The 18,802-nt window shown below is 41.0% G+C and overlaps 5 protein-coding genes across 9 annotated transcripts; 2 read left to right on the forward strand and 3 right to left on the reverse strand.

Annotated features, from left to right (window-relative positions):
- Positions 1–644: 644 nt before the first annotated feature.
- On the reverse strand, positions 645–3,899 carry vac14 (vac14 homolog (S. cerevisiae)). The gene has a single exon (XM_044330545.1). The coding sequence runs from the start codon at positions 3,897–3,899 to the stop codon at positions 1,527–1,529; it is 2,373 nt and encodes a 790-aa protein (XP_044186480.1). The 3' UTR covers positions 645–1,526.
- LOC122966377 (zinc finger protein 32) lies at positions 3,875–10,100 on the forward strand. Of its 3 annotated transcripts, XM_044330549.1 has the most exons (5): positions 4,086–4,513; positions 4,613–4,731; positions 6,252–6,342; positions 6,443–7,126; positions 10,015–10,100. In XM_044330549.1, exons 1-5 carry the CDS (start codon positions 4,237–4,239, stop codon positions 10,032–10,034), a joined length of 1,191 nt encoding a protein of 396 aa, XP_044186484.1. In that variant the 5' UTR covers positions 4,086–4,236; the 3' UTR covers positions 10,035–10,100. The 3 variants fall into 3 exon arrangements, with proteins under 3 accessions (XP_044186485.1, XP_044186484.1, XP_044186483.1); XM_044330550.1 differs by lacking the exons at positions 4,086–4,513; positions 10,015–10,100 and adding an exon at positions 3,875–3,958 and having other exon boundaries at positions 6,443–7,556; XM_044330548.1 differs by lacking the exon at positions 10,015–10,100 and having other exon boundaries at positions 4,088–4,513; positions 6,443–7,556.
- Positions 7,512–11,827, reverse strand: LOC122966381 (zinc finger protein 8-like). The gene is made up of 4 exons (XM_044330554.1): positions 11,214–11,827; positions 9,989–10,119; positions 9,457–9,562; positions 7,512–9,369 (listed from the first exon to the last, which is right to left on the reverse strand). Exons 1-4 carry the CDS (start codon positions 11,473–11,475, stop codon positions 8,738–8,740), a joined length of 1,131 nt encoding a protein of 376 aa, XP_044186489.1. The 5' UTR covers positions 11,476–11,827; the 3' UTR covers positions 7,512–8,737.
- pgls (6-phosphogluconolactonase) lies at positions 11,212–18,782 on the forward strand. Of its 3 annotated transcripts, none has more exons than XM_044330557.1 (6): positions 11,212–11,294; positions 16,127–16,417; positions 16,499–16,606; positions 16,740–16,841; positions 17,621–17,761; positions 18,175–18,782. In XM_044330557.1, exons 2-6 carry the CDS (start codon positions 16,154–16,156, stop codon positions 18,319–18,321), a joined length of 762 nt encoding a protein of 253 aa, XP_044186492.1. In that variant the 5' UTR covers positions 11,212–11,294; positions 16,127–16,153; the 3' UTR covers positions 18,322–18,782. The 3 variants fall into 3 exon arrangements, with proteins under 3 accessions (XP_044186492.1, XP_044186490.1, XP_044186491.1); XM_044330555.1 differs by lacking the exon at positions 11,212–11,294 and adding an exon at positions 15,671–15,751; XM_044330556.1 differs by lacking the exon at positions 11,212–11,294 and adding an exon at positions 15,673–15,747.
- LOC122966380 (zinc finger protein 629-like) lies at positions 13,438–15,561 on the reverse strand. Its single transcript, XM_044330552.1, has 4 exons — positions 14,907–15,561; positions 14,680–14,758; positions 14,492–14,594; positions 13,438–14,209 (listed from the first exon to the last, which is right to left on the reverse strand). The coding sequence occupies exons 1-4, from the start codon at positions 15,209–15,211 to the stop codon at positions 13,521–13,523; spliced, it is 1,176 nt and encodes a 391-aa protein (XP_044186487.1). The 5' UTR covers positions 15,212–15,561; the 3' UTR covers positions 13,438–13,520.
- Positions 18,783–18,802: the final 20 nt, after the last annotated feature.

Here is an 18,802-nt window from a genome sequence, read left to right on the forward strand (position 1 = left end):
ATTATATTATTTATATGTATAAAATTAGGTTAAAATTGCTTTTCTGGCTCTATGTCCAGAAAAGTGCAATTTTCTTTTTCTTTAACTACAATTTCTTTGGCTTCCTATTAAGTCAGTCTTTAATGCAAGTGCTTCTAATTTAAATATATATACATAATTGCCAGTACAGTTAAAAATTTAAGCGTTTTGTGCAGAGTGATTCCATTTTAAGGTTTAAGAAGCTTTTAAACAGATATTAAGACAAAATTTACTATTTATTTTAAAAAATCATATTCTAAATGCAATTTATTGTTACTGTTCATTCCCTGAAATAGAGCTTTGTCTGTGTTACAAGCTTATAATCACTGTAGAAACTAATCTGCAGGGTTAACAGAACACATTCACACAGTTTTAAGATGTACCATCAAATGAATAGTCTACATCTGGAGCCTGGTGTATAATGAGCCTAATTATAGTAATAAATCCAGAGCAAAATATTGAGTAGACTATTTTCAAAAGGCTAGGTTACTCAGGATATACCAGACAGGAAAAGGTCATTAGTAAGAGCTCTAATGTGTCTGCTTGCTTTTTTCCTCCCCTCACACATGCTTTTTTTTTAAACCATTATTTCTTGTTTTGCTTGTTATATGGATTTGGAAGAAGAGTATGTTTTTAATCACATGGTCCACTTTATTGATTTTCACACAGGAATGACAAAAGTGCAGTTCTTCTTAAGAATGCTAGACAAACAGACACAATACAAAGAGAAATACACATTAGCTGAAGAATACATAAGAAAAGAAATTGAATTAAAAGCTGAGGGTGTGTAAGGTAACAAAGAATGGCAAGAGGTGTAGCAACGTGGGCATACTCACAATTTACGCCAGAGTTCATTGATGGCTTGCAAAGTTTAAATCTCAGCTGAGTTAGGTCAATACTCTACGTGTGAGATTTTTTTTTTTTTTCTGGCTGACATGAGATTAAGGCAACGCTGAACGCATGCTCTGTTCACACTTTACAAGATACACCATGAAAATACTGTGGTTCGCATGGACATTAAATGACAGAAGTATGCTATTTAACATTGAAATGCATGTCCATCCACTTAAAACACTGTGACTATTTCGTTTAGCTGGAAAATATCTCAGCTACTGACAAGACATGATGGAAACTCAGGATATAGATGATCATATTGTCACCACTATTAGTTATGACGCATATGTGACATTTTATGTACATTATCAAAATCTTCACGGAAAGTTAAGATTAATTTCTGTGTACATAGTCTGAAGTGTATTAAATGTGTTTTCTGTCTAAAATGTTTGATTTCTTACATTACATGACATTTTCATCATTATTAGCAAAGAAATTTACAAACGTCTCAGTTTCTTGTATACCCATTGCTTCTCTGATAGGACAGTTTTTATCATACTAACATTATAATACTTTTTGGCTTCAATAGCATCTTAATAATCTTTTCCAGTAAAACTCTATATATAATTTTTCTTTCACCCTCCTCTTGCTACGGTCACAATGGCCCGACGATTTCACATCAGCTTCCTGTCAGGATGATCCGTGGCACGTCCAGAGCGTTGGTGTCGGACCTCCAGGTGTTTGCTCTGGACACGGTCGAAATGCTGCAAGAGCTCGCTGTAATCCATGTGAGTGTAAGAGGCACGTTTGGAGACTGCTTGCTGTTTTGAGTCCATATACTTGGACTCGTCCACCGTCCTCATGAGCTCCGGGTTGGGGACACATCGCAAGCGGTGGGAGAGCAGCTGGAAGGCCTGGCTCTGCGGCAGCAGCATCAGCAGGCCATACAGTGCCTTTATCAGGTAAGGGTTGTTCTCCACATCTAGAAGCTGCAAGCGCAGGTAGGTGAAGATGGGGCTTTCTATAAGCTGTACCAGCTTGTCGACCTCCATCAGGAAGTCTACTGTCACCTCCAGATCTCCAAACTTCTGGATGAGATCATAGGCGTGTCTGTAGTTCTGTGTGAGGAAACAGAGTGACACGGTGGCTACAGGGTTGTGGCACCAGGAACGATACAGGCAGCAAAACAGAGCACAGCTCTCCTGAGTGCGCAGGTCTTTCAGCTGGTTGCGTAACTGGAAGAGCTCGGCGGAGGTGAGCAGGATAGTGTTGAGCGTCTGGACCATGGTGGAGGCAAATTTGAGGTCCTCCTCCTTCAGCAAGATGTCAGCCATAGAGTGGAAGATGTTCTCTGCATGGAGCAACAGACACAGCTGCCTGATGATAAAAGCTCCTCTGTTCTCCAGAAGCTTCCTCTCCAGACTGAAGCGTTTCAGCAGGTTAATCATGAACTTGTAAAAATAGGAGTTCATACTGGGAGTGGAGGGGGATGAATCTACTGCTTTGGAGCCTGTGCTGGGCTGCTGTCCTAGCTTAGCACCCTCTGGCACCTTGAGCTCCAGTCTGTTACCAGTACTGTCACAGGAGCCGGCTTGGTCTGTTTGGCCCGCAGGAGATGACGCTATCTCAGCTAACACCTCCAGATCTTTCAGGATCACTTCGTCGGACTCATCAGATAGTGTTTTCAGCAGCATGGGAAACAGGCTGTCTGTGTGGCGGAACATCTTGCGTGGTGTCTTGATGTAGAGGTGATATAGCCATTTGAGCACAGCTATGCGGGTCATCATGCCGGTGGAGGAATCGTGGAGGTGGCGGTCCAACACCTGGACAATACCATCCAGATCCAGAGTTACTTGAGGCCTGTCAGCACTCGCCGGAGTGAAGAAGCTGATATTACTGAAACCAACAGATTCTTGTGATGCGTTCAACATATCGTTGCTGTCTGCCTCCGTCTTGGGCTGGCCCTCTTCCTTGGATGGCGACTCTGTGCTTCCACTTTTCTCCTCCTCCTCCTCCTCGTCATCCTCAGGAGTCACAAGCTTCATCAGACTGTGATTACAGGCACTGGCTGCTTCTTTGGTATTTTTCTTTCTGTCATCGTAGGAGAGGCAAGGAAGCACTGCAGTCAGGATACCAGAGGAGTAGGGGAGCACCACTCGGCCTGCAAGCTGGATAAACTCTCTCATCCAGGTCATAGCCGTCAGCTGGATCAGGTCATTTGTGAGTTTGGTCTCATCTGCGACCTGGCAGTGGATGACCAGGATGTTAGCCATCTCAGCAAATTTCACGCTGGATGGTGTCTTTTTGATCTCCTTCAGGAACTCTCCCAGCACCACCTCACATGTCCTGCGGATCTCCTTGCTGTTGTCTCCCAGGATCTGAAAGAGCCCGTCCAGAATCTCAGGGAGGTAGTCTAACAGGTTGATGTCCGGCACCGACTCCAGAACATGGATCCAGGAGATGATGAACTGCCGGGCGTACTGATTATTGGAGTAGATACGCTCTCTCAGCAGGGGGACAAAAGCCACCAGGTCAAACTTGTTGCTTTCTGTCACTATATCTTTCAACAGTCTGTCCAGGAGTTCAGATCCGCTTTTGACATTGGGGTCTGGGTCTGCTGCAAGTTTGCTGAGCCCATCAAAGAGCAGGTTGAAGTGGGGCAGCACAGCTCCCCTGGCCACCTTGACTATATTATAGAGGGCCTCGCAGGCATAGTAGCGCAAGCGACTGTCTGAGTCATTAAAACACGTGAGCACAGGCTCAATAAGCTCCTTCAAATACAGACCTGAGTCTTTACCGAGAGCTATGGAGCAAGCTGCCAGCCCAATGAGACCTCCTTTGCGGCTGTGGGGGTGCTGAGAAAGCGCAAACTCCGAGGCCAGGATCTGGATAACATGCCTGATTTGAGTGGAGTTGTTCTGAGCCACAAACTCCCGCACCAGCTTCTCTATTTCTAGAGCTGCGACTTTTCTCTTCTCGTAGAGTTTATCATTCAGAGCCCGGACAATGTTTGGCGTCAGAGGTGAAAAGTCCTTCTCCGTGTTCATGTTGGTAGCTGAGGTTGTGCTGAGTCCGGCTTGTGGAAGTCTGCGTTAATACGCGAGAGGTCAGTCTGCATTTATGATTATTTTATTAGAGAAAACAAAACGATTTCACAGGCGAACCAGGAAGCTATGGTAATACAGCGCAGCTGACCGGTTGCATCCGGCGGAAACACGTGATGGTTGCTACATTTATTTGGGTCCCGCTTTGCTTGTGTTGTTAGCACAAATTAGCTTCGTTAGCTACGTAAACCGCTAATGCATCATTTCATTTTATACTTGCTTCTTAAATTATAACCCCACTTTCTTTAGTTAGAGAGGGTTGTTATAGCCTGTGTCTGCGATGTCGAGCCGCTCTTCTTTTCACTCGCAGCTCTCGTCCATCATGGAGACCATGGCTCGGTCTGCCCTGAGTCAGGTCTGCACTTTGGTGGAGAAAGACTCGTCCGAGCTCCGGTTAGAGTTGTCTCGGCTCCTATTTGCTAATTCGGCTTTAACAGAGAAAGTAAACAGTCTGGAGAGCGAGCTGACGATCGTGAGAAGCGACGCACCCAAGTTGTGTAAAAGTTATCGCGCCGTCGGTGTACAAACCGTCTGTCACAAGGACGGAGATGCTCCCGGTACTTTAGTTTTTGTTTCACAGTAAAACATAGCTAAGACATGTCTTCTGTGTCTACTGGTGTGTACAGTCACCTCTTTTTTAAAACTCTTTTTCTCAGTTTCTGGGTCTCCAACTATAGAGGGGATCTTTGGAAAGGATTGGTGTATGGATCTGTGGAAGGACAGAGACCCATATAGTCTGGAGAGAGTCACAGACTCACCACAGTCCTCTGATAAGGTGAGAGGAAGGTCTGCAGAGCCAGTAAATGACTGATATCTTTAAGGCCCTGAGCAATAAACAACTGTACATAAAGGCGTCCAACAATATACATCAACTATTTTAAGTTAGGACTAATGAAACTTAAAGATTTGTCTGAGTTACAGACATTATTAGTCATGTACAAAAGCAAAAAGCAAAGGATTGCAAGAAAATTAACAAAAGTTGTTTGTTTTTAGTTCAGAGGACGAGGACCATAGAAGAAAATTTAGCTATAAGCATGGTGAGCCTGACTGATATATCGGTCAGCCCATATTATCAGCCGATATTGGCTTATCACAGATATATTGGTATCGCATATATGTTGTCTGATATGTGACAATTTTTTAAAAAAGTTATATAGGCAGCATTTTATGTATATTTGATCCTTTTTTTCTTAATTCAAGTTTAATGTATACGTACATATGTTTTTTTCTTTCTATGTGGGTTTTTTTGTTGTTGTTGTTGTTGTTTTGCTTTGGGGGGTTTTTTGTGTGGTAATTTATAATCATTAAGTTTCCAGTGAAGTTTACTGTTTCAGTGCACTGATGTCATTTTGGACAATAAAGTTTGTGTTTGAACTGTAAAATATCCTGCCTCCATTACATATCTTTGTCACAAGTCTTTTACATTTGAGGGATCATTGCAAAAAATGTGTGTTTATGTATATATTCTGCATATATAAGATTAACAGCTAGTATATCCATATCATAATTTTTTTACTCCCTAATATTGTATCACCATTGGCCCCAAAAATTCCAGTATCGGTCAGGCCCTAGTTGATGATGAATTATTGTATATTGCTTTTGATTTTTTCTCATGTTACTGTAAGTAATGATTTTTAAATAACTAATTGACAGACCATCTATTTCTATTGTTTATTTATGTTTAGGATAAGGGGCAGGCAAAACAAGATTTTCTTCTTCCTGCTCCTTTTCAGTCATATATATGTACAAGGAAATTGAGTTGTGTTTTGTTTGTGAAACGCTTTTTTTCTTTTCTGGAGCTGTGCAATAAGATGAGTGGAACAAATAAATAATGAATGACAATATGAACTTTACAAACTTCAGAATATATAAAAAAAAATACACATGTTCTTAAACCCTGCTCACACACACTGATAAGTAATAATAACTGGAAAAGGGAGTGCATAGATGCCCTGATGCACAGCATGTCTAAGCCAAGTAATTTACTCTTATTATCAATTAATCTATCAATTGATGATGGATTATGCATAAAAGTTAATAAATCATACAAATCATTTAGTATAAAAAGGTCTAAAAGTAGTGAAATATGCAGTGACATTCTTAAATTGTGTGTTTGGTCCAATGAACAGTCAAAATACCAAAGATATTTAATTCACAATGATATAATAATCAGCAAATCACTACATTTGAGATGCTGGAACCAGAGAATATTTTCCATTTTTCCATGATGAATCAATTACCAACTTGTTGCTGTGTTGAACTAGTTTTACATATGGACTTTTTTTTGTTTTGCAGTCCGACCAAATTACAGTCAATGACATCAAAGAGGAAGATTATGAGGAGGATGCTGCCAGCAGCTGCCAGCAGGAAACACTCAGTACAGAAGGTAAGTGAATGAATGAACAATGGCATTAGGGAGCACACTCTGCAGATGTTGCAACTTCAGATGCTGTTTGAGTGTTTGTCGTTGTATTTCTGTGCAACAGAACATGAAGAATGCTCAGCTGGGGAACCAGAGCGGCTGTCAATTGGTTACTCAGTTGACGGCAGCACTTGCAGCTTGTCATTTGATCAAGATGATGAGCAGATTGTGTCAGCGGGTGGTCTTGAAGAACCGTCCGTGCAGCTGTTACCCGTCAGTGACACAGAGGAGGCCTTCAGCACTCATATCATTCCAATCGAAGAGGATGATGATGATGACGATGTGCAGTTTGTTCAAGAAAGTCACCAGGAGGCAACGATAAACGCTGCGAGTGAGGCCGGGCAAGACGAGCAGCAAACAGAAACAGCAAACTCAGAAAACAGCACTGCTCCGGATAAAGACTCACTCGACAACGTTAATGTGCTTAAAACCAACAGAGGTCCAAACAAAGACAAATTCACTTGTCAAATATGTAGCAGGACATTCTTTCACAAGGGCACTCTGACACGCCACCTGAAATCACACAAGTCAAACTTCTGCAACATTTGTAAGCAGCATTTCCCACACAGGACCAAGTTTAGCACACACACGTGCGTGCCTCCGGTCCTCTCTCAGAGAGTCAGTAAGTCATGCGAGCTGTGCGGGAAGACCTTTGCGAACCCGTCGGCTCTGAGGATTCACTACGTCGTCCACACCGGAGAGAAACCCTACAGGTGCAGCTTGTGTGGAAAAGGGTTCACCCAGAAAGGTAATCTGAAATGTCACCTACGCATTCATACGGGCGAGAGACCGTTCCGCTGTGTTAAATGTGGAAAGACCTTTACTCAAAAGGTGAATCTCAACCATCATTTAATGGCACATAGAAATCGTGAGGTCGTAGCATAGCTAGAAGACATTAATAAATGATGACAGAAGCCTGTCAGTGACTTGTTTCTGGTGCAGTAGCTGTATTTATCTGAATGAATCTTCGTACTACTTCTCACATTAGTTTAAATGTAGTTAATGTCATGTTTGTAATGTCTTGTCATCCTTAGCGGGGTGCTAAAAATTCAGGTGTAGCAAAAATGTCCTGTTTTTGTCAGCTGTGTTTTAGCTGCTGTTTCTGTCTTTAAAATAAAACACGGTCACGAATGTTCACAATGGAGATTTAAAATTTATTGAATAAAATTTTACTTTTAAAGTATGTTTTTTCTGGTCTAAATTCAACTTCCCTTGAACTTAAAGAAGGCATGCAGGTGTGAGTGAACAGAGGGGGGAAAATTAACAGCACGGGATTTCTTTAATGGGTTTCAACTCACTCGGGTCAGTGTGGTGTGTTCAAGAGCGTTATGTTACAGGAAAAATAATAACTTAGTACAGATATTTGCTCATGTCTTTGCACTTTGACAAATATGATGAGAATTTCTCAAAGGAAAGTACAGAATAAAAATATTCAATGTGGTTTCATGAACATAAATAATTAACATTTACAAAAAAAACCCCAAAGTTTGGCTTTACTGCATATTGACGACACCATTTGTTTTTCAATAATAATGAAGCAGCAATACAAATACATTTATTCAGAACAGTAACACCACCTACACCAGAAAAAAAAAACCTCTGGGACTCATTTAAACATCATGTTACTAATTCACATCAATAGTCATGGCTTCCTCACTCTCCTACCCAGTTCAATGCCGAGAAATGAGGTGTGGCATTATGGGTAATATAAAACAGTGGTGAGGCGACGGCGATGAAGCAAACAGTGAGACTCGTTTTACTTTGTTATGAAGAGGTAGTTTTGAAAGATTATGCTACATGTGTGCAAACAATAGAGCACTTGTCCAAAGAAATTATCTTGTCATTATTCGACACGGACCTTTTGTGACCTGAAATATGATGCTGAGGTATGTAGAACATGTTACACCAACCATGGTGAAATGTAACGGGTGAAATATGAGTGAAGAAGCTTTTTTTGTCATAGTTACTATAAGCTCCTCACATCAAATGTAAGAATTGTGTCATCAGACCCATGATAGTTTCCTTATCGATCATAACGTGAAACCGACTTTAAAGGCTTGTTATAGGAAATCGCAAAATTTGGCAGTGAACACCTAACCAATCAAATAAATCAATCCGGCTCAGTCAGTTGGCTGCTGCAGTATTTTCCTACAGTACAACTAAAAACAAACCAACTAAGATCTTACAGCAGCACTCAAGTTATTATTATTATTTTTTTAAGTCTACATTTTTCTTCCATATTTGAGCTTCATGTAGAGATGCTGGCACCAGTTGAGCTGCTCTGAGTAATACTGAGAGTAGCACTTAAGTAGAAAACATCATACTTCTGCTTTTGACTTGGTACCAATATCCAGGCTCTTCATGGGGTTTCACCAGGCAACTGGAAACACTGGTGGTGATTTAAACCGTACTTGTATGCATAACATTTCCCACAATCAACACAGCTGTAAGGCTTTTCACCGGTGTGTGTTCGAAGATGTATATTCAAAGAGCTTTTCTGGGAAAAACTTTTGCCGCAGTCCGGACAGCTGTACGGCTTCTCCCCCGAGTGCACGCGCTGGTGCAGCTTCAGGTACGTTTTCTGAGCAAAGCGTTTCCCGCACACTGTGCAGCTAAACGGCTTCTCGCCGGAGTGTCGTCTGATGTGGACTTTTAAACTGCTCAAATAGTTGAATATTTTCCCACAGAATAAGCACTCAAAGTGTTTCGTTGACTTCACGGGTTTGGGCTCACTGGTGAGTTCTTTGGTTGCGTTCATGTGGATGTTGTTCGTATAGTCAAAGTATTCGCCGGTGGCTGCGGGAGGATTTGTGTTGTCAACGAGAGTGCTCATCGTCGCATCCTCTATTAGCTTGTCCATAATTGTCGGCTGTGTGCGTTGTTGTGTTTGACCGTCAGCCGGCATGGAGAAGCTGTTTAGATCCCCCGGGTGTAGCTGCAGCTCATTGACAGATCTATGAAGCATGTTCTCCGCCTCAAAAAGCCCAACTCCTGTCACATGAGAATATACAGTTAAATCACAAAAACTAATCAGGATCCTGATGTTTTTTTTTTTTTCTTTTTTTAATCCAAACTTACCTTTTCTGTTATCTGTGAGCCTCATCTGCTGCCCGATGGGATGATCATCATATATCTCCTCTTTGACAAAGATGAGATCAGGTTCTCTCTCCATCAAGTCTAGTGCCTACCAAACAAGACATGACACAACAATCGTTCAGTCATCTCAGCTCACTAAAGAAACAGATTATTCTATGATTGCAAGAGCAACCACAACAGGTTTCACTGCCGAACTGAAATTACATAAGAGACCTGCAGAATCAACCCTCTGCATTCGATACAGATGCATGCCTTGCGCACTAGAGGTTAAATCGCTTTGGACAAAAGCATTTGCAGTATGTAATGTTATCATTGTATGTGTTTTTTTTCTTGGCATTTCAAATACACTAACTTGCAACTGTGCTCATGAAAATAACCCTCAAATTTAAGTTATAACTCTGATTATTAACAGTACATTAAGCATTATCTAATGTTAATACTATAAGTGCAGGTAGTATCATCAGTGGGGGTTTTTTTCAGTTACTGTGAAGATGTTGGCAGATGATTCGCTGACCTGGGCTCCCATGCTTGTCATTGCAGGCTCTGGCTCTTTCCTTTGAGAGGGCACTTTGTCCTCTCTCCACAGGTCCATGCACCAGTCCTTTCCAAAAACTCCATCAATGGCCGGAGCAGGCTGCTGCTGTTCTGGAGGGAGAAGCAGATATGAAACTGTGACCTCCTCTAGATGAATATTACAGGGAAATATTCACCAAGATCAAATCAAACCTCAGATTATCATTTGTGTTTACTTTTCTGCAGTGGTGGAGGAAGTATTCAGATCCTTTACTTAAGTAAAAATACCAATACAGCAATGTAAGAATACTCCATTACAAGTAAAAGTCCTGCATGAAAAATCATACGTAAGTACATAAGTATTAGCAGCAAAATGTACTTAAAGTATTGCAGTAAAAGTACTTGTTTGGTTCCTCTGACTGATATGTTATTAAATTAGATTATTAATACTGAAACATCAGTGTGTAACCAGCATGTTACTGTTGTAGCTGCTGGAGGTGGAGCTAGTTTGAACTATTTGATATACAGTTAGCTAGTTTAATCCAGTGATTCCCAAATGAGGGGTCGGGCCCCTTCAAAGGGTCACCAGATAAATTTCAAGGGTCGTGAGATGATTAATGGCAGAGGAAAGAAGAAAAAGAAAAAATATTGGATCATTTGAACATTTATTGAAATGAAACCATGTGAGAAGTTTAGAGGGAAAAATCACTATTTGGTGAAGCTGTTAACATCTGATAGACATCTGAAATGTGACCCCAACTACAAACTACTTTCTGTAAGACGTCAAAAGCCAAAAAGGTTGTAAATCACGGGTTTTATCTTTAACAATGTGATGTATTTTAAAAGTTATATTATCCATTGTCTCAAATCATCATCTGAAAAGTAACTAAAGCTGTCAAATAAATGTAGTGGAGCAGAAAGTACAATATTTCCTTCTGAAATGTAGTGGAGTGGAAGTATAAAGTAGCATAAAATGGAAATACTCAAGTTCAAGTATCTAAAACTACTTTAGTACAGTACTTGAATAAATGTACCTAGTTATTTTCCACCACTGATTTTCTGAATGTCAACAATGCAGATAAGCATCTGCGGAAATAGCCGTAGAGGTGGTTATAGTCTGCACTAAAGCCAAAGCTCGCCAGCTGTAAACAAATAGTTTCTGGGAATAACCCCTCCACTGTGGGAGCCTATAAAGACTATCTGTCCGGATATCTGACCGTCCTGACCTGCAGGGTGCCGGCGGCCGATACTGTTGGCGTGTACAGGATAGGTCTGTGCCTCCCTCGCAGCTCTCAGCTGGACCTCCAGTGAGTAGCACCTCTTCTTCAGGGCCTCATTCTCGGTCTTGTGCAGAGATATCTCGGTGTGAAGGACGGAGGAGCATTCGTCTGCAAGGTTTCCTATTTCCACTAAAGCCGCCTTCGTTAGCTTTTCCAGTATAGCGGCTAACTGCGTCCGGAAACTTCGGTTTGTCGTGTCGCACATCATCTTGAAAGGAAGGCTGAGTATTTCGAAATTTTGATAAAATAACCCGGGTACCGACCATGGATATATTTACGCTGCTGCTCCCGAATCAAATATGTAGTTCAGCTGTGCCGAAAGGGATTGTGGGATCGTGAGGAAAGCAACGTTTACGAGGAGCACCTGAACGCAGCACAACATAAAAAACAAAACGATGTTTTATTACCTCTTCAGCGGGAATTATTCAGACATTTATACAAATTATTACTATTTTACAGATACCTTAAACGCTTTACCTATTTAGCGATGCATAGGTTTAAGGAGCTGGATTTTGTTTTATACCTTTACTGGAAGTGTAAGTGTACAATTGTGTCGGACTTAACGCTTGAATTCATGACTAGCAGTGTTAATATCAATCTAATCAAAATGTGCAAGTCATTTATTAGTGTATTACAAGTATGAAGAGAGTAGGGTGGCTGACATCGTTTAAAATCTGAGTGTTCACTGCCATCCAGTGGTCACTTTGAAACTGCAACACGATTATATTAAACAATTTTAAAGGACAAGTTCACACTTTTTCAAGTCTTTCTCAAAACAATAGTCAGGTGCCCAAATAAACATTGAAATAGGTTTTTCTTGTCATAATCATTCCTCCTGTTCATACTGAACATTTATCTGAAGCTAATATGAAACTTCTGAGTCAAATCAAGTAGATATCTTTCAACGTTACTCTTTTTAGTGCCAAAGTCCCCCTTTTCGTTATTATACTTCCATTACAGCTCAACAGAGAAACACTGCCTGAAGAACCACAAAGAGGGAAATTGATGCTAAAAAGACTGTAAATGTAGTAGATATCCACTTGATATGACTAACTCAGACTGCTGAAGCCTTGTATAAGCTTCACATAAACTTTTAAATGCATTTTTGCACAAAATGACTGTGTGGACACACTGTGGATTTTGGCCGCCATTACTTACATTGAAAGCACATTTGAAGGGGATCTTTTAATAGCCAGTATGAACAGGAGGAATGATTACAGTGGGGAAAACCTCTTTCAGTGTTTATATGGGCACCTGACAGACTTGAAAAATTCTGAACCTATCCTTTGAGACTTATTCATATCGATACATATCGATAGTAATTGTATTATTGATTCTCCTTCAAATGTAATAGCAGTTTAATAGTGTCCCATAATCTATGCCAGAAATTGTCATAGCAGTGTCAAGGCGGATTTTATACAATTGATTCCTCTGGTGAATACTTTAAAATAAAATGATCAAACTGAAACAATTGAACAGTCATGATCTAAATTAATGAAATTATCATACTTAATATTTTATAGTGGTACGGCTAGTGTCTACAACTCGACATTCCTCAGCAGGAGTAATACAGATTATTGTACATACTATTATTATTAGCGCTGTGTGGTGACAAGACTACCCTGCTAGTGATATGTATACAAGACAACAATACAAACAGGGTATGATACTAACTCTTCTGGTGAATACTTTGATAATTGAACGAAATAAATGTAAATGAATACATTTAAAGTTGCTTTAAACCATGTAATGTCACAACATTGTCTGGATAATCTGAGGTGTATGGGACCAAATCATTTGGTTTTGCAAGTAACAAGTCTGAAGTGTTGCCTCACAAGACCCAAGTCAAGACAGGGCAGTCTAAAATCAGGTCGTAAGTGCTTAACTTTGAGTTCAAAGCTTTGCACCATCTAAATCCCACAACTTTACCTGACATTTATTATTAATAAGTGAATGTTCTCCTCTGAGTCACAGTGCTCCCAGTGAGGCTTCTTCTATTGACTCCTGAGCAGCTCCACTGACTCAGTGCTTTGCTCAGTGGCATATTTACTGTAATTGTGGAGGAGAAAGTGTTATAAAATGAGATGTGAAAGGTACGTAGCAGAGAACACATGTACTGACACGTTTTTATCACAACAGAACAGATGAAAGACAATATCTTCCACTCAAATCTGGGGCACGGGTAGCTTTATTATGCACAAAATATTTCAATCACGCAGCTGAAGAAGTTACATGTGACTGGCTACAGTGTTTTTAAGTGGTTCCATTTATGAACGTCCCACTAAATGTCGACGCACCAGATTCACTACCATACACATGCAAATTAGGATCAAGATGAACCGTGAGATGTTTTTTCAGATTACAGTTCTTTGTGAAACCCTTGCCACATTTGATACAGACAAAAGGTTTTTCCCCGGTGTGTGTACGTTGATGCATATCAAGAGTGCATTTCTGAATGAAGCCCTTTCCACAAATAGGACAGCGATACGGCTTCTCCCCGGTGTGCGTGCGCTGGTGTGTGTATAAGTGCCCTTTTTGTGCGTATCTCTTTCCACACAGCGTGCACCTGAACGGTTTCTCTCCCGTGTGACTTCTCTGGTGTATTTCGAGCTGGCTAAAGCACCTGAAGCTCTTGCCGCACTGCAGGCAGCCGAACCTCTTGGCAGCTGAGCTCCTCAGGTTGTGAATCTTCATATTCCTGAGCACGCTTATGCTTTGGGAGGCGACATTTGGAGGCAAGCTTTTCCCAGCCTCTACGTTTGTGTGCACGGTCGTAAGCTGTGGATTCCACTGCGTGTCTCTCCTTCCTGGTCCGGTGAGAGACGACTGGGTGCTCAGGGTCACGAAGCTGTCAGTAAACATGGGCTGCTGATGTTCGGAAACGGGTTTGAGACGCTGGATCACTTCTGGACTCTTCTGAGGGTCTGTGAGCACTTCCCTTCCTGTTGACAGCGTAAGAGCATGTTAAAAATTGGAACATTCGTGATGAAGGCCACAAGCTGGACTCGCGTTTGTCTACTGCTGGATTTCTGACTGTTACAGAACAATATTTCTAAAACACATTTTATGAGGAGCGTGAAGGTTCAATCTTAACATTGGAGCAGTTGTTTAACAAAATAATCAGCTTGTGATCCATTTTATGATACAAGAATATTTGTAAAGTCAGATTCACACTCTCACACTTAGTACATACATTTTACAAATTGCTGCACAACCAAACTCACTGTTTTCACTTGTCCTATCTTGTTCAGAGTCTCTATTTTCCTCCTCTGATGGCTCCTCCTTTATCACTATCAGTTCAGGCTGCTCCTTCAGTGGGTTTGTCAACTAATAAGGAAACAATATGGGAATTAAAGAACACAGTACAATATAATGGCATAATACTGTATGATGATTATAGTGCAGAACATACCTCAGCTGCAGAATGCTCTTCGCCTTGATGCAAACTGCTTGTCTCAGTGGAAGAACTTATGTTTTCCCATGGGCTCTCACTAGGATGCAGAAAACTGAGAATAAATAAAGCAGGCAGGGTGCAGCTGGCAGCAAAGGTTTTGATGGAGATATATATGCTGACAGCACAAACAGCAACACAGACATAATATGTACCTACAGGCTACACACAGGAGTCAACAAGCCTACCTTTTTATGGCAGGTCTTGTCCTGTCAGGTTCCAATATTCCGTTTTGTGAATCGTCCCTCAGCACTGAGCATGTTGCTGTTGCTGCTACTGCGTCCTGTCTGCTCCCCTGTGCGATATAAAGCAATTTCTCCATCAGCTGCAGTTTCTCTGTGAGGGAGGCGATTTCGTTCCGCCCTCTAGTTATCTCTATTTTCAGCATCTTCGACTCGATCTCGACTAGTTTGCTTATTTCCATTACAGCTGTTTTGGATAAGGCGTCCATGATGGAGACGAGCTGTGTCTGGAAAGAAAAGACTGTCGACATGTTTTTTTTTTTTTTTTGTTTGTTTCAGATTTCTGTAGACTCCTAACACAGCAGATGACGAGTTCTTGCAGTCTGGAAGTCTCAATGTTTCACTGTAAAAAAAAAAATTTAGTCACAATGTAATAATAATGCAGGACAGGAGCTGTGTGTGCATGCTCGCAGGATGCGTGCGAGGGGTTAGAGAGGAAACACTGTTTCCATCTACCGGGTGGGAGGAAATCTTACAACTTTACTTCAAACTACAAGTTAAAGATGTCATATTGACAGAACTTCTTCTACTGACTTCACTATCAATAACTGTTGTGTAAAATCTCAACAAATCTTCTTTAGTGTTTTGTTAATCCCCTTTTTAAACTCGCAAAGCTGACTTTTCGTTGCAGCTACTTAGTCGAGACTTCATCGACCAGAATGCAATGCGATCTAAACACAGAATGTGATTGGCTACTGAAAACTCGTTTCAGGAAGTATCGCATCGAATTTACATTTGCCGACTGAAAATCCTCCTCATGACAACCTACTCTTGAGAGTCTCATTCAGTGGGTAAACACACTTTTTTCCCGCAAAATTGTAGTGTTAGAGATTAAATGTCAGGTTTGTTTGAGATGTCAAGAAATGAGCATCGTTTCTCCCTCATATGTCTGATAGTAGATAATAGTATACCGCGTAGAAGCTGGAGTTTGTAGTTTTAATCTCCAATTATCGCTTTGCGCTGTCCCAGTTTACAGTAGTGTTAAATTAACTCAAGTCAAAATAGTTTTAAAGTGGAGCTTTAATGTACCAACACAAGCAGTTTGTGTAATTCAGAGCAACCAGTGCAGAATATTTGCAAACATCATGATGACTTGCAAAATGGTGTGGTAATTGACTTCCTTATGCATTGCTCAAAAATCCTTTCTATCACTCTCTTCTACTCAGTCACACCTGCATTCAGACAGCGTTATCATGGCTGGCAGAAGAGTCGTGGTCTTCCCCTCCTCAGCAGAGCTTGGTCCAGCGCTGGCCCATCTGGTGACATCACGGGCTGAGAAAGCCATCAGCTCTCACGGCAGGTTCACCCTGGGACTCTCTGGAGGAAGCCTGGTGTCCATGCTCAGCAAAGAGCTGCTGGCCATGTCCAGCTTGGACTGCAGCAAGTGGGTGGTTGGCTTCTGTGATGAGCGAGTGGTTTCCTTTGATGATCCCGAGAGCACCTATGGGCTGTACAAGGTATCTGTTTGTTTGCATGTGTCGTGGTTACACTTATTTAGTTACATTGGGATAAAATATAACCTGTTGCTCCTTTTCCAGAGTCATTTGTTTTCCAAGGTCAACATCCCTGACAGTGGGATCTTAGCCATCGACCCCTCGCTGCCAGTGAATGAGTGTGCTGAGGATTATTCCAGCAAACTGAAGAAGGTGCAACATCTATTAGATATATCTCTATTTTTCTGTGATTCTGGTTATAAAATCACACGTGCATGGGATGTGTGGGATTTTAACATGTTACAGAATATTTGCAGTATTGATTTTGCTACTTTCAAACACACAGACCTTCCCAGATGATGACTTCCCCGTGTTTGACTTGTTACTGCTGGGTATGGGTCCCGATGGACACACCTGTTCCCTCTTCCCAGACCACCCTCTGCTAGAGGTGAGGGCCATATTAAAGTAAATTTGTCTGTTCTACGATACATTTCTGCCTGTATACCTATTGAATATTTACGAAAAAGGATGAGTGTAGAAAGATGCTTCACCATACAAATCTTGGTGGATTTGCTTAAATGATTTAACTGATTAAATCAACAATGGTGGTCATAGCTTAGAAACATCACATTTTTTCATATTTCAGAGAAAGTAAACATGTTTTCCCTCATTATGACCTTGACAGCAGGCAATCTTGGACCATCAGTCCGGCATCTTGATGTTGGACAATGCTATTCTTTTTTTAGGAATGTATATAAATTTACCACCAGTCATTAAATTTCAGGGTTCTGGGCAGTTTCGCACATGTGTCTGTAAATGTTACCTCTCAATTATAGAAATATGGATTTGCTTCTGCTGTAGGCATATGAAGCACATTATTTTATGATTCTGGCAGGCCTACTAATTAAGGTCTGGAAGCATGTCAAGGTTTGTACTTCGATGTGGTTCCTGACTTGCTAGTCTGAAAAAACAATGTGTTTTCTTGCCCGTACTTTTCAAGACACTCCCTCGACTATGTATGGATCATTGGTAGGTTTTGATTTACTTGGACTTTGTGGTTTTTACTGTCATCCCTCATTACATATCTGTGAGGCAATGTGCTTCATGTCGCATCTGATAATTGACAGTTACAGTAGAGTCTTGTGTTGCGGTTCTCAATCACATTTTTTGGCGCCTATATACATTACACATGATAGATGATCTGGTTTGGTTGTACCCCATATTCAGGAAACCAAGAAGATTGTGGCCCCCATCAGCGATTCCCCCAAACCACCACCACAGCGTGTAACTATGACTTTTCCAGTGGTGAACTCTGCACGATGTGTGGCTTTTGTGTCAACTGGAGGGAGCAAAGCACCAGTTTTGAAGGTAACATTTACAAGTTTTTTTAAAAATTCCATAACCTATTCCACGGCACAGTAGATCCACTTAGACTAGAGTAGGGCAAAGAGAAAAAACAGAATAATGCAATTAATTTTTAAAAAAATGCACAGTATCGCTGAAACATAGATAGGCTCTGCAGGTTAAATTGCAGGGTTTCAACACTTTGCACAGTCTATGGTTCAACAGTTACAGTTTGTGGATGAACTGGGAGCACAAAAAAATACATCAAGACTAAAAATAAACAAATAAAGTGGAAAAAAATGAACACAAGTACAATTTTATGCTTATATTCCAATACAGATGACTAAAAACAACAAAATAATCAAGGGATCAGTAGTTTCATGATGAGTTATGTAGCATTACTGTTGCATTGTTACACAGTGACTGTTTTCTTGCAGGAGGTGCTGGAGGGTAGAGAGGGTCCGGCGTTCCCAGCAGCTCGCGTTGTCCCAACTAATGGCGAGCTGTTCTGGCTTGTCGATGACCCCGCAGCTGCCTCCTTAACTATCCAGGTGGAGAGGTTGGGTGCAGGGGCCAAACTGTAGAGCTTTCCAGCTACTGAATAAAGACAGGAGGTCAACTGTGAAAACGTGAATGGAGAGACTGGAAAATAACACACACATTCCTACTTTTAACTGAGAGCGTTATTAGTTTATGTCGGTGAGTGAGACAAGCTGTCTAATAAACAAACATTTAGGAGGATTTTCCAGTGCTAGATGTAGCACTTATTAGAGGTTGGTGTGTGTGTGTGTTTAGGTACAACTGTATCCAAAGGAGGTTTAATAAAAGATTGTGATGTAATTTAGATGTTCATAAAACAGAAAAGTAAGGTTTTTTTGTATCTAGTCCATTAACTTGGAAAAAGTAAACTAGCAGCTCTGTGGTTGAGCTGCTTTCACACCTTCGACACTGTAAATCAGCCTTCATTTGGAAACAGGTCGCTGCTCATCAACCATCTGTAACACTTATTTTCATCAGCAGTTTAAAAAATAAAATGTTAATTGGCCTTTTTGTCTGATGCGTTTA

This window comes from Thunnus albacares, chromosome 17, assembly GCF_914725855.1.
Source record: "Thunnus albacares chromosome 17, fThuAlb1.1, whole genome shotgun sequence".
NCBI lineage: Eukaryota > Metazoa > Chordata > Actinopteri > Scombriformes > Scombridae > Thunnus > Thunnus albacares.